The 13,037-nt window shown below is 41.9% G+C and overlaps 1 protein-coding gene across 1 annotated transcript in view; it reads right to left on the bottom strand.

The window, feature by feature from the left end:
- Nucleotides 1-12,966, bottom strand: part of TBC1D14 (TBC1 domain family, member 14) — a 74,916-nt gene extending 61,950 nt beyond the window's left edge. The window contains exons 1-2 of the mRNA XM_010583494.1: nucleotides 12,815-12,966; nucleotides 6,572-7,307 (exon numbers count right to left, since the gene is read on the bottom strand). Coding sequence (XP_010581796.1) covers nucleotides 6,572-7,307; nucleotides 12,815-12,857 — 779 coding nt within the window. The 5' untranslated portion in view covers nucleotides 12,858-12,966. The remainder of the gene's footprint in view (nucleotides 1-6,571; nucleotides 7,308-12,814) is intronic.
- Nucleotides 12,967-13,037: the final 71 nt, after the last annotated feature.

The following is a 13,037-nucleotide window of genomic DNA, read 5'->3' as shown; positions in this document are numbered from 1 at the left end:
ATTTTGTACCAAAACTCAAACTCAAAGTACTGCTGAGCAAATTTTCATTAGCTTCCATAATGAACAAATAACTTCAACAAGCCTCTTTGTTTTCAGTTACTCAACAGCAAAACTGTCTCACACAAACAGGACTTTATTTAAAGCAAATTTTATCTGCAAAAGCAACTTCCCTTTATTCTGAAGGCCTGCATCTCAAATAAGATTTAGTGCAAAATTTAAGGAAGAACTAACAGAACAGTAATTCTAAACAAAAGTTACATTATTCCACACATAAAGGGAAAATAGGGATTAAAATTAATGTGGACAGTTTCAGTTCAAGACCTAGTAGAGAACAGGTCACATGTCAAAGTTCAAAACTTCATACACTGAATTAGAGGACGGGAATTCTGAAAACTGTATCAAACAATTTTCAACCTTTATCAAAAGAAAAGGCTATTATCTTTGTAGAACTCAAATTTTGTACCTATAGAAGATTTGCTTTGACAGAGAATATTTATTTCAGAAAAATTCTGCAACTTTTCTTTTGTTCTACACAGAGACATGATAGTATGTACAGATGAGGGGAGAACCACTAGTCTTTCGTGTCAAGTAGACAGAAAGTGGCTTTCAAATTAGTAGTATCAAAAAACCATATTGTGAAGACTGAAGCAACCATCCAATGAATATACCTGAACACCTCATGGGCTGCTGAAATACTGTTTCCATCTGTTAATACAGATCCTCAGTGCCTATGCTGCTTTCCACACCACTGAAACATAAGCTTGGTTGCCTTCCTCCCTCCCCAACCCTGTTGGATGCCCATTATTGGCAACAATTAGTTCAAAATGCACCCAGAGTAGTGGGGAGGAACTACTGCAACCAAACTCCTCTTTTCCCTCCAACAGTAGAGTGAATCCTGGGGGGGTCAGGCAACCGCAGCACTGGGGAGTCCAGCCTGCCCGCAGGGCAGTGAAGCAGCCTGCGTTGGGTATCCATGCGGCTTCCCTCTGTCCCAGGCTGGGTTTCTGGAGTCCCTCCTCCCACCTTCTGGACAACTCCACCTGCAGCTCAGCTAGTGTTTGTTCATTTGTGGTTAAAAGCAGTGTACTCATATCCTCCCACACAGCGCATCCAGCTCTTTCTGTCCCTCCTCCTACACACTTCAGTCCTCTTCTCAGCCTGTCTCCTCCTGAACAGCCTATACTCGATCTAATAGGCTTCATTTAACATAAAACATGCAGAGGAGACAACATCATATATAAAATTTAATATCTCAGATGACTCAATCATAATTATTTTCATCCTTTCTATTCCCTTCTGTGGTCAGTGAATTCCCTTTATGGGGAGATGAAAGTGGGGAATCAACACTATAATGCTCCTTGTTATTCGACCTTCCTTTTAACACCAAAATGAGAGTGTACAATAAGCTGTAGTCTCATTAAAAGCAACAGGACATCATGAAAGGGTCCTATTCATTAACACAGGTGACTTATCTATGCTATCGATGGACCTAATTCCTAAATTCAGAACTCCAAATTATGTGTGATGAGCCACCTCAGAACATATGTGTGTGTATCTGTGATATAAACATATCAAATTCACATGATTTCAGACTTAATGCTGAAACCAGTAGCTATTATTTTGAAACTTAAGCCCTTTTTCTTATCAGACTATAAGTAAGGCCACAGTCTGGACTAGGTTTGTGCTTCTATGTATGGTATAGGATGCCAATCCTGCTCGAGAAGCTCTCTCTCAGAAATACAGAGACTCTTTGGAAACAGTAAAATGAAATATTCTTCTTAAAGCCCTTTATTTCATGTGTTGTTCCTATTCTCCTTAGAGGTTTCCTGAGATCCTGCTACTTAGAACATTTGGATCAAAAACTTCTAGGAGCAGCCTGAAAAGAAAGAGGATCCAGATTACTGGAAAAATACACAATATCCACAGCAGCGGACTAAGTAAAGATTCTTAGGATTCTCCTAGTCCATTACAAAGGAAGGTAACTGCATGGCTTATTATTTAACTGAACATAGTTCTAGTCCTTTTCATGGTCATGCTGCATGTAACCATGAAAAGCCTCATCCTCAGTCTCCAAAACGATAAATGAAAGGTACAGCTTCTACAGTGAGATCACAATGGTCCTGATTCAGCAAAGCTGTTTAAAACCTGAACATTTAAAAAGTCTGTGTTTCAGCAGTACTATACGGAAGCAAAGTCCAAAGGTAAAACTCACTAAGCTACGCTACTCTGGGTCACTAGGGCAAAGGGACAGACAAGTCACCACTCTTTAGTCTCCCAGCCAATTGTTTGCTCATACTATTTCTCAAACCAAGTTCCTGCGTATATTCGAATGAAGGGAATTAATTCAAACTCATGCTTTATGTGAAAGACCTCCGGCCTTTTAGAGCTGATACAAGTATGCGTGACACTTGAAAACAACCAACATGTCAGGTTTCTTTGTCAGCAGTCAGCTTTACCGCTGCTTTCAGAAGCAATAATCCATTTTCATGTGCTAACCTGGAGCCTAATGAGAGCACTAGTACTCCACCTGGCACTGTACCTGTGGTGCCTTAAGCTTTTCCAAGAGGAAAGCTATGCATAAACAAGGAGGAAAGCGGTCTCTTTTTCTCACTTTGGATCTTCCTCCCACACCCAAAGAGGCATGTAACAGCCTGAGGAAACAACCAGACCTTTCAGAGCCTCAAACTGCTGAAGAGACAGCAACTGAGCCAGAGGAGCAGCCCAGGAAACTTTCTTCACCATAGTGCTCAAGAAGGCAGGGCAGGAGCACTCCATCCCCAAGTGCCCTTGAAGGTGCCGGGACTGACAGGCACGGAGCCAACAGGGTTCTCCTGTCTTCGATCCCCTCTACAACTCAATTTTCAACTGCAGCCCCAAGCCAACACCAACCCTTTGTAACACACCACAGATATTGCCACAACTAATATGGAACACACAACCATGCGTAGGGCACATGCACACATACATACGATCTCGCAAGGAAAAATAAATCTAGAGAGTGCTAAGAAATAATTTTACATTCCAAAGCAGGTGCTTCTCTAAGCATTTGCTTGATTCTGTAGAAGATATACCCTTAACTGATACGTAAGCAGCTTAGGTGCATGTGACCAAGCACTGCAGGCATCTAATTTTTGTCAGTATTATCTCTACAGGCAGCCACAAATCTTAACTGACGTATCCAGAGCAAACTCTGTCTTGACAAGTTTGGAGAAACTATCACATTCTCAGATGACAGACAGGGTTCAATACAAGCACAGCTGCTATTTCAAGAAACAAGGTTTCTCCTTTTACCAAATGTCAACAAATTAGGCAAAAACTAAGCTGATTCATCTTCACTCTCAGTGGTTCAAAACCCATATCCCATTACTCAGAGGAGCCCTCAAAGAGCTAAACCTGCAGATTAAGGCCGAGAGCCCCTGCACTGCAACCTTACTCCATGACCATCAGGCTGCTGGAAGACAGAAAGGCTGTGTACAAACCACTCAAGTGCTTGTTCTGCCACGTTGTACACAAATGTGCCAGCCACTGGCCAAAGCAATTTGGCTTTCTCCTGCCATAGTTCATCCGTGGTTTTCAAAAGGGAAGGTTTATGCACTTAACCTGCAAGACTGTGAATCTCAAGTGAAACTCCTTTCAACACAGTGAAGTGCTAAGAACATGCTCCTCTCTGGGACTTTGTTTATACCTACCACTGCAGCACTTTTTACAAACTACTTTAAGAAGCTCCCTTCTCAGCAAGCTGGTCTTCAAAGATACTATTCCAAATGCCACTTCCTTGTCTAAGACCGTGCACAAACCCTGGCACACAACGCAGGGTGAGCTAGGTAGCAAGGCCCCTAGAAGTCAGTTACTTTCAAACAAAACACTGCAGGGCCCAAGTTCATTTACTGAAGTACTCATTTAAGCCCTGGGAATCCAAGGAGCCCATAGGAACTCCAGGGAACAGGGACTGTATGGGATCACTAGAAGCAGCAATTACAATCCCATGGACGGCAGATTGCAAATATCATCAAAAACTAGCAACAGCATGTTTTGATCCTTAACAATGTTGACAGCATAAATATAGGCAGTATTTCCTGTGGCACAGAAGGACCTTCAGAAGCTCCCTGCTTGTCCAATACCTGTGAAACTCACCACCAGGTCACACAACATAAGAGAAAGGATGCATAAAATATGGGGGTGTGGTGTGCAAGTACAAACAAAAAAGTGAGCAACTCTTGTTTTCAAAACAGAGCAGAAAGTGGATGTTAAAGTGAAGGATATTAAAGGCCAGGTTACAGACAGAGGACCTGGAACTTCAAGGCCAATCACCTAGTTTGAACTTAATCCTCTTATTCTCATGATGACATCATGTGGTTACCAAGATTACCTGTTCCCCATTTAAAAGGCAGTAAGGACAGTTTTTGTTCTGTGGAATTCAACGTACCTGAAAAGATTCAGGTTAAAAGGCTCAGTCTAGTGAGTACCACGGTTTCTGTAACACTGGCAAAACCACTAGAGACTACACTAGAACAGAATTTGGACAGATGGCTTTATTTTGTTGGATGAGGAAAGTTGAGAAGCGGTTAAACATCCTACTTTGAGCAGGGTCTAAATGTGCCTGTTTTACTGTGCTCCCTCCAGGCTGAAGGACAGCATTTGTTCGAGTTAGCATTTGTGCTACCAGAATGGGTAACAAAAGTTCATGCTTTGAAGTGCTGAGAAGCCTCCTGCTTCAGAATTAAGTCTGGTTCCTTGGCAACAAACAGACAGAGGTCCACAAAAGCTTCAGCACCTCAAACAGGACTGATGACAGAAGTTCTGCTGCACAGTACTCTACTTTAACCTAAGAATAAAAACCAATGAAGGCTTCAGCCAGTTTAGTAGATCTAAAGAAACTGCTTCTCTTAAGCTTGCAAATAAGGCAGCCTTTCAAAGAATGTCATTTGCCAATTCTCTAAGTATTTTATCAGTCTGTGCATATCAGCCTATTCGTCTCACGCAAAAAAAAAAATTTACATGAGGAAGAGATTAGGTCCTCAAAACAGGTTAGATACAGCCAACTCTGCTTGGCGGCTAAAGTTTACTTCTAGAACTGTTTCTTCAAAATATATCATACTTCAGATGTTATATCCTAAAAATAAGAGATGTTATGAAGGCCTTGAATAAATAAAAACAAAAAAACCACCAACAACCCAAACCCCAAAAAGTAGACTAGTCCTTTTCCTCATTCACCACTGTCACTGGGTAACTGCATTTAGAACACCTTATCGCTCATACAAGGGCTGTGTTTAGAAGAGGTCACATAACTGCTTTGAGTGGCCAATGCTTTCATTTCAACAACTGAGAGACAAAGTGTCAGATGTTCTCATTCCATATAAAAATGAAAAAAAAAAAAGGTATTAACAAAACTATAACTGAGATTCGGAAAAATCATAGTAGTCATGCAAGTGTTTGCCAAGTATTTGTATTTTAAGCTTCATACACTTATATTGATCAATAAAATACTCCATCACGACTAGAGCACTTATGAATCCTCAAATGTCAAAGTGCAGCCATATGTTTGAGTTAATGACTAGGCTGTGGTGATACTCCTTAATTTAGGGTTAAACTTGATGCATTGTCCTTTAAGGAGGACCATTACTCAGTAGTTTCACTATGCAGGCCTGTTTACTTCGTATCACACCTTACTAACCACTATGCCCTTGAAGAACTAAAAGGCTGATAAAAAGGGAACATCCTGCTCCAGAAGGCTTCGGCGGGATGACTGCCAAAGAAACATGAAGTCAGAAAAACTCCAGTAACTAGGGGAAAGGTAAAGGCAGCAGGGGGAGATCGCGACCACTGACTCAATTCAAGACCAAGAAGACTTGCCTCCCCACACTTGCAAGGAGCATGCCTGCTAATCTACATTGCAAGTGAGGCCAATTTAAATATAACTAACCAATAGTAGATGAGATGGTGACTACTAACCAACGAACGTAAATTTAGGCAGCTTTTTACTAATCATGTAACAGGATAAATATGTTGTAGTTCTTTGGTGTGATGTGCTAGCTTTGTGGAATTATCACCTAGCACCCATATTTGCACAAACAGGAAATAAGTATTTCAGCTCTGTGTGTAAGATTGGCTTATTGAACACCAGGTACCGAACCCCGCTTGTGGGACAACAAAAGCTCTTCAATACAAGTATGGATCTTACCTATATTTACCTATTTATGCGACACGAGATTAAGGACTTTGGCCAAAATCACAAAAGGCATCACTGGAGAAGCCAGGAAGAAAACCCTTGTTCAAAGGAAAAACACCTTGTTCAGAACTCCTTTTACTGTAATGTAGAGGGAATCTTTTAAGAAGATTTAAGATGCTTCCATATATCACAAAGATAATACAAAGTGGGATTCAGAGGCCTTAGTCCCTAACAGTATTTGCCTACTTACTTGGAACAGAAAAAAATATGTTGTTAATACCAATTTAAATTAAAATAGCAAGCTATTATCTCTTTCAAAGTAAAGTATCACACAATATCTTTCTCCTATGATCTTACTGGATCTCGCTGTTAAAATACAAATATATTTTATGGAAACATTACCTGGCAAAGAAGTTCGTAAAAGGTCCCAATATTTTGCGTTTACTGTCCACATCTGTCTCTTGACAACACTCCTGCTGGCTCTGATCATTGGTCTCTTTAGTAGAATTCAGGGTAACATCCGAGAAGTGCGCCTCATCAGTCTCAAGATTCACAATTGCACTTGAACTGCTCGTGACCACAAAGTCCAAAATGTCTTCATTGCTAACCGATAAAGTTGTTGACAGTTCTGTGCTAAGACTAGAAACACTACAGACAGAGATATCATCACTTCGATTCAGAGTTTTTGAAGTTGGACTATAAAGTTTGACAGTGTCATACCCAGTTCTTGGGAAAGTAGAGGATTTTCGCACAGCATGGTCATGTTCAGAAGTCAGAGAATGTGGAGGCACATAAGACGGCAGTGTGCACGCGCTCTGAAAAGCCCTGTCAGGCACAATTTCAGGTTCTGACTGCTTTCTCTTCACATTTAGCACACTGCAGTGAACAGGCTCTGGATTTCCTATTTCTAGAGTTGGAATACCAGAATCCACTGATTTAAGGCTATGACAATCTTCTAAAGCACTGGACAGCTGACCAGGCCCATACTCAGGCAATGAGAGAGATCTTGGGGTCCCAGAGTTCAAGTTTTGAAGGCCCTGGATTCCGCTGCCCACTCTTGCATCCAGAATTCCCAGAAAGCTCAAACCATTTAAGGAGTTGGATAAATTTACATCAGTTGTCTTGGCCCAACTGGTAACTGGTTAAAAAGAAAGAAAAGACAAGATTATGAGTTTGCAGAAAGGCTGCAGTTTATTCTTGGCTGTTTGTTGTTTGAGTTTGGTTTTTTTTTTAAGTACACTCAGTCCTGTCATAATTTAGGCTTTTAATTAAAAGTTATTCATCTTCTTTTGCACGTGATTACTATCCCTTCCCCCTGCTTGAACAAGCAGGACAATGGCAACTTAAATTAGGCTTCCAGAAAATGTCAAGCATGAAAGGCTTTTCATAAGCAGTTTGTGTGCCAGTGTTTGCTTCATATACATCTCTGGAGAGTGAAATTACATACTATAAAAACTGCAGTACTTTAATGTTCCATATCAATATTAAGACAAATATTTGAAATTTATTTTTATACAGTCATAAATGCATATTTACTGATGTTGGGGAGCTACAAAACTTGTTTCCATACACTTGGACCAAAATTCTGAAGTGTTCATTTAAACAGAATTTCTTAGCGCTCTTCTGGAAACCATAAAACTGGTAATAAATTTGTCAGTGAAATAGAATGCATAATATATCAGTTTTGCATTAAGCAAGAGATGCAAAATCTGAAGAGCTTTAAAGCTATTCATGTAGCCAACGTTTTGACAATACGCATGATGCACTTCATCAGTGCACGTACAGTAAAACTGACACTTGCAAATGCATTGTATTTACTGCACTCAGGGATCGCTATCCTTCGTATTTGCAATATACATTCACACTGTGTCCCCAGGGGCTGCCAGCAGGTTAGTTAATCCAGTCAGTGCCCCACTTCCAGTCTAAATCTGAGCGACTCTCAAAGACAGGGCAGTCGAGTACAAGCTGCAGATTAGATGCGCTGTCCTCGTGGGCAACTGCAGCCTTTCATAGAACTGGAACACCATCAGGACTGCTGCCCTGGCTCCCAGAACCACCACCGACCCTTTAAAACTCTACATGGTTATTACTGTGACATTACATACATCCTCTCTTTCTATATGAATGGTTAAATTATCTACAGCTCTGCTGAAGTTTGCAATGTAATTACCCTGCAGCAGTTGGCAGAACAAATATGCACATATTGCTTCAGTTTCTTCACTCTGAAACATTCTGGGCTAAGTGTGAAGGAGTGAAGAATGCTCCTTCCATCTTGCAAACAGCTTGCTTTCTAGACAGATTTTTTTCCAGTTCCTGAAGCCTGGTCTCCTGCCTCTGGTCTCCTATTCTCTCTCAAGTGTAGCACTTAATTAAAGCTGCCAGTTGTCCTCTAGGAGGTCCTCCCTGCATTCTACTTTTAAAAAACAAACAAAAAAACCCAACCTCCCCTCCCCCTCAAAACAAAACAAAACCCAAACATATCATTTGGGAAAACTGGTTCCTCCCAGCAATTCCAAACCACTGGCTAATGGCACCTAAGCCCTGCCAAACACCAGGGTTTGATGTACTGTCCGTTCTTAGATCTGAGCCCATCAATACACTTTGGCATTGTGATACTGACAGGCAGTAAGTGACAGAAAACACATTTCAAACATATTCCGCTGGTCCAAACTGTAACAATTTCTTCCACAAGCTTTCAGTCACATGAAAAGTTAATGAATCCAAATGTACTTTGTATACTATACCAATTCTTTAGCTTACTACACAAATGCTATTCACTAGTTGATCTGACGCTCCAGTTCAACCCACTCCTAAGTGTAGGGAAAAGTCAAGTAGAAACAACCCTGGATCTTTTAGACCTTTTCAGAACTTTCTAACAGCCAACTATGTAACCAACCCAAATCAATCAATCCATCAACTGCCTAATCCTTTGGATAAGCAAGGTTTCAAATGTATTGTTTTGACTAAAAATCTTGTGAAGATATACACTTTTCTCACTGAGTTGCTATAGCAACTTTTCTTTTTTCACATTACCGTGGTTTGAAAAGTTTACATCCTCTGCAATTTAAAGAAGTGATGTCTTGAGATAGTTAGCATACCAACTGTGTACATTACAAACCTCTCTGTTCACTAAATTAAAATTGTAAGGGCCAGCAAAAAAACAAACAAAACCCCTTCAACGACAATCCTTGAGTACAGGCAACAAACTATTCTACTTCATGAAGTCAACTGTGACAGTCAAAGTGTACAAATACGACATAACATGGAGCATAAGACATCATTAGTGTTGCATATACTTGGATCTCTTGCTCTCAGACCTTCTTGCTTGGATTCACTTATTTTTCTAACACAAGTCTGACTGTTTTCTCTTCCCCATGCTCACCCACCCCTTCATACACATTACATTGCTCTTTAAATCACCAGCCCACCCAGCCCCAACGTTAGTCTAAAGCACATACACACACACTATGGAACTGTATAAGCAAGGGTGCAGGCGTTTGCTTTACCACAATTCATACTTCTTAAAGCATCCAGAAAACAAAGTACAGAAATGTAATCAGCCAGGAACAACTTCAATGATGTTTGGGTAAATAGCACAAGCATGTTCCCATAATGAATTCCTCCAGTGACTGCCTTCACTTCTGCTCAGTGATTTTCTGGAGTAGCAGCCAGCCCTTAGTTTAATTGCATGCCTCTTCTCGACTAAGCTTACAAATGTAAGCATTCAAGCAGCCTTGGAAGAGCCAGTAAATACAGCAGCTCAAGAGGCCAAACAATTCTGTAAACAAGAGAGTTCAAAGAGAAGTGAAAATAAATTTCCATGCAGGGTACTGAAGCTATTTTAACTTGGTTTGGTATTTTTTTAAGCAAGAAATTTAACAGGAAGGTATCCTTTAAATGGGCAGCCTGCAAATGCAGAAGCACATAACAGCTATAGCTTGCTGGAGCAAATTATGCAACAACAAGCTACAAGGGTTTTACACAGTTCAGCAAAACTATGGGAAGTTTTGAAGTATACCCGTCAAGGGCTTTAAATGAAAACTTGAAATGTAATCAGCTGTCAAAAACATACATGAGAACTCCTTGATTCATTTTGCATTAGGTTGTTGTAGGATTTTTTTTAAGGATGTAGTGAAGTGATATTTATACTCCTTATTTTAGCTGCCTCACTGGTAAGTGCAAAATCTGACAATTGATGTCAAACATTCTAAGTGTCATGTGCTCCAATATTAGCTTCTTTCCATAAATCATTTATTAACATAACATTATTGCAACATTATCATAATAAACATAGCATTATTAAAGTATTAGTAGAATAATAAACTGAGAAAGAATAAGCATTTTTGTCTGCAAAACATGCATAATCCCCATGGGTTACTTAAATATATTATCATCTAAATAAAATTGGTATTTGTAAAGTCTTAATATCCTATGTCTTACAGGAACCATGGTGTGAATATCCCAGAAGAGAAATAACAAGGGAAAGGGAGATAGGAAAACACAGCAGAGGTCACAAGTGGCAATGAGAGGGTAGGTACATATTATTTACTCATTAACTCTTCCAACATAAGTGCTAAGGGGCACCAGATAGTTTTGTAGCCAGGTTCAAAATTAACATCAGGACATAGCTATTCATGCAAAGGGTAGCTGACCTGCATAACTCCTTGCCACAGTACACTGTGGATGCCAGAAATTTACATGTAAGCTCAGGGAATTAAAAATGACTGAGGATTCCTAAACAAACTCAGGAAGCCCCTGAACTGCAAGCATCAGAACTTCATAGAAACATCAACATACATTAGCCCTGCTTTTAGGCTCTCTCCCAGGTAAATTCTTCAGTCTGACAGGTGGAGGTTTGGCCTGTCCCAGTATAGCTGTCCATACAGCCTTACATTCCCCAGATTCTGATCATGGCATGCAGGAAGACATGTTCTGACAATTACCAGAGGCTTTAAAACAGATTTTGACTTTGCGTATCACTCAACCACACAGAGGGAGCAAGTCATATTTGATTATAATTTCTAAGATCTAGAATAAAATGGCTTTTTAACCCACTTCAATGTAAAATTTAAATAAAGTTAACAGCAATGCCAAACTACTAGAGTAAAACAAAGATCAGAAAGATGCCAATTCAAACCACGTTCTTCCAAGTTTGCTGTGACTTGCAATGCAATTTAGGCAGCAAACTTGTTTAGAAGGAAGCGCGAGACAACTATCTACAAAACAGGCTTTATACCTTCTTGCCTCACAGGAATGAGAACAGGAATGGTTTACATATACTGCTCAGTTCTCAAAGAGTTAACTTCTCAATTTTTATCACATGCCTTGTCTCTTCAACACTTATCTCTGCCAGCAATTTTTTTTGTTATTAAGTGTTTAAGAGCAAGGAATTTCCTCAATTACAGAGTTGCAGCTGTTTTTCTCTTCTTCAAGGAAAAATATTTTTTAAAAATTAACAGTTTACACTCTCCATGCATTTGACTATTTTTGTTGCATGTACCAAGAAACACATTGCTGCTGTGAAGTGCAACTGCAGATGACCTCAGTGCACAAGAGCACCAAACCCTGTTTTGTTTATTAAACATTTCTTGGTTCAGATTGTTTATGTTCACGCTCTAACAGCCACAGCATTGCCAACAGTGAAGAATTCCTGAGGCTACAGAAGTCTAGCTTTTGACAAAGCACGAGATACAGCGATTAAGGCTACGTATGTAAGCACTACCAAAACTTTAATAGCAAAAAGAAAAGAAACAAGTTGGGATTTTTTTTTTTCCCTAATTAAAAAGTCTTCTACCTAACTCCTTGCCAGCGCCCTTCACAAAGTGTGAGCTTCACGAACCTGGCTTCTGAGCAGAGTGCTTGCAGAGTGATCACAAGCAAACCATTCACCACTTTTCCACTTTTTTGCTATGTCAGGCAGGCAATAGAAATGACTCACAGCGTTCTTCTAAAGCCTCTGCTCCAGAGGCAGTTTACAGGGCTTTCCCCCGCACACACCCCAATATTACTGAAAAACGCGAGGCCACGTCAAGTTAGCAGCAGCGTCACGAGAACTTCAGCTAATGTTAGCTGTATTTTGTTTGGTTTTTGGGAATCACCTAGGAGACTTCGACTAGGAAGAGAAGCAGCGAGAGAGATGAAAGTTGCTTGCTTTTCACGGGCTTTGAGGCTGACCCGACACTGCGAAGGTTTCCTAGCTGCCGGCCTGCCCTTAAAAAAAAAAACAGCAAAAGAAACAAAAACCCACAACCGATGCCTTTCCCCAGCGGCCCGAGGAAGCAACGCTCACCCTCCTCTGCGGTCTGTAAACCGCTCGGGGAAGACTCCGGCGGAGCCCAGCTGCTCCTCCTAACTTTTTAAGGCGGCCACGGAGGGGCAACGCAACCGGCCGCCCACCCCTCCGCAGCCCGGCCGGCCCGCGGCGAGCCCCTCACCGCCGCGGTGCGGTGCGGTGCGGGGGGTGCTCCCGCCCCGGGCTCTGCCCCTCACCCCAACAGGTGCCAGCAACCCCCCCCCCCCCACACACACACACCCACCGCCCCGGCCCCGAGCGGGGGGCCGAGCCCCCGGCAGGAGCGCAAGCCGCCGCCCGGCCGGCTCTGCCGCCCGAGGAGGAAGAGCCACGCAGAAACTTTGACGCCTCACCGGGGTAGCGCTGCCCTCCGTCGCTCTCCGCGCGCTGGGCCATGCCCAACCCGCCCCGCTGCTGCCGCTGCTGCTGCGGGACGACTAGGAGGCGGCTGGCGGCTGCGGCGGGCGGTCCATCTCCCTCTCCGGTGCCCGCGGAGGAGCGGCGGGTTCAGCGGAGGTGAGGCGGAGCAGCCCCCGCCCGCCGAGCGCCGTCTCCGCCAGGCGCAGGGCCTCCCAT

This window comes from Haliaeetus leucocephalus, unplaced genomic scaffold (genome assembly GCF_000737465.1).
Source record: "Haliaeetus leucocephalus isolate CR32 unplaced genomic scaffold, Haliaeetus_leucocephalus-4.0 Scaffold906, whole genome shotgun sequence".
In the NCBI taxonomy this organism is placed as follows: Eukaryota; Metazoa; Chordata; class Aves; order Accipitriformes; family Accipitridae; genus Haliaeetus; species Haliaeetus leucocephalus.
Note: the sequence above shows the minus strand (reverse complement) of the source record. Positions and strands in the feature narration are given on the sequence as shown.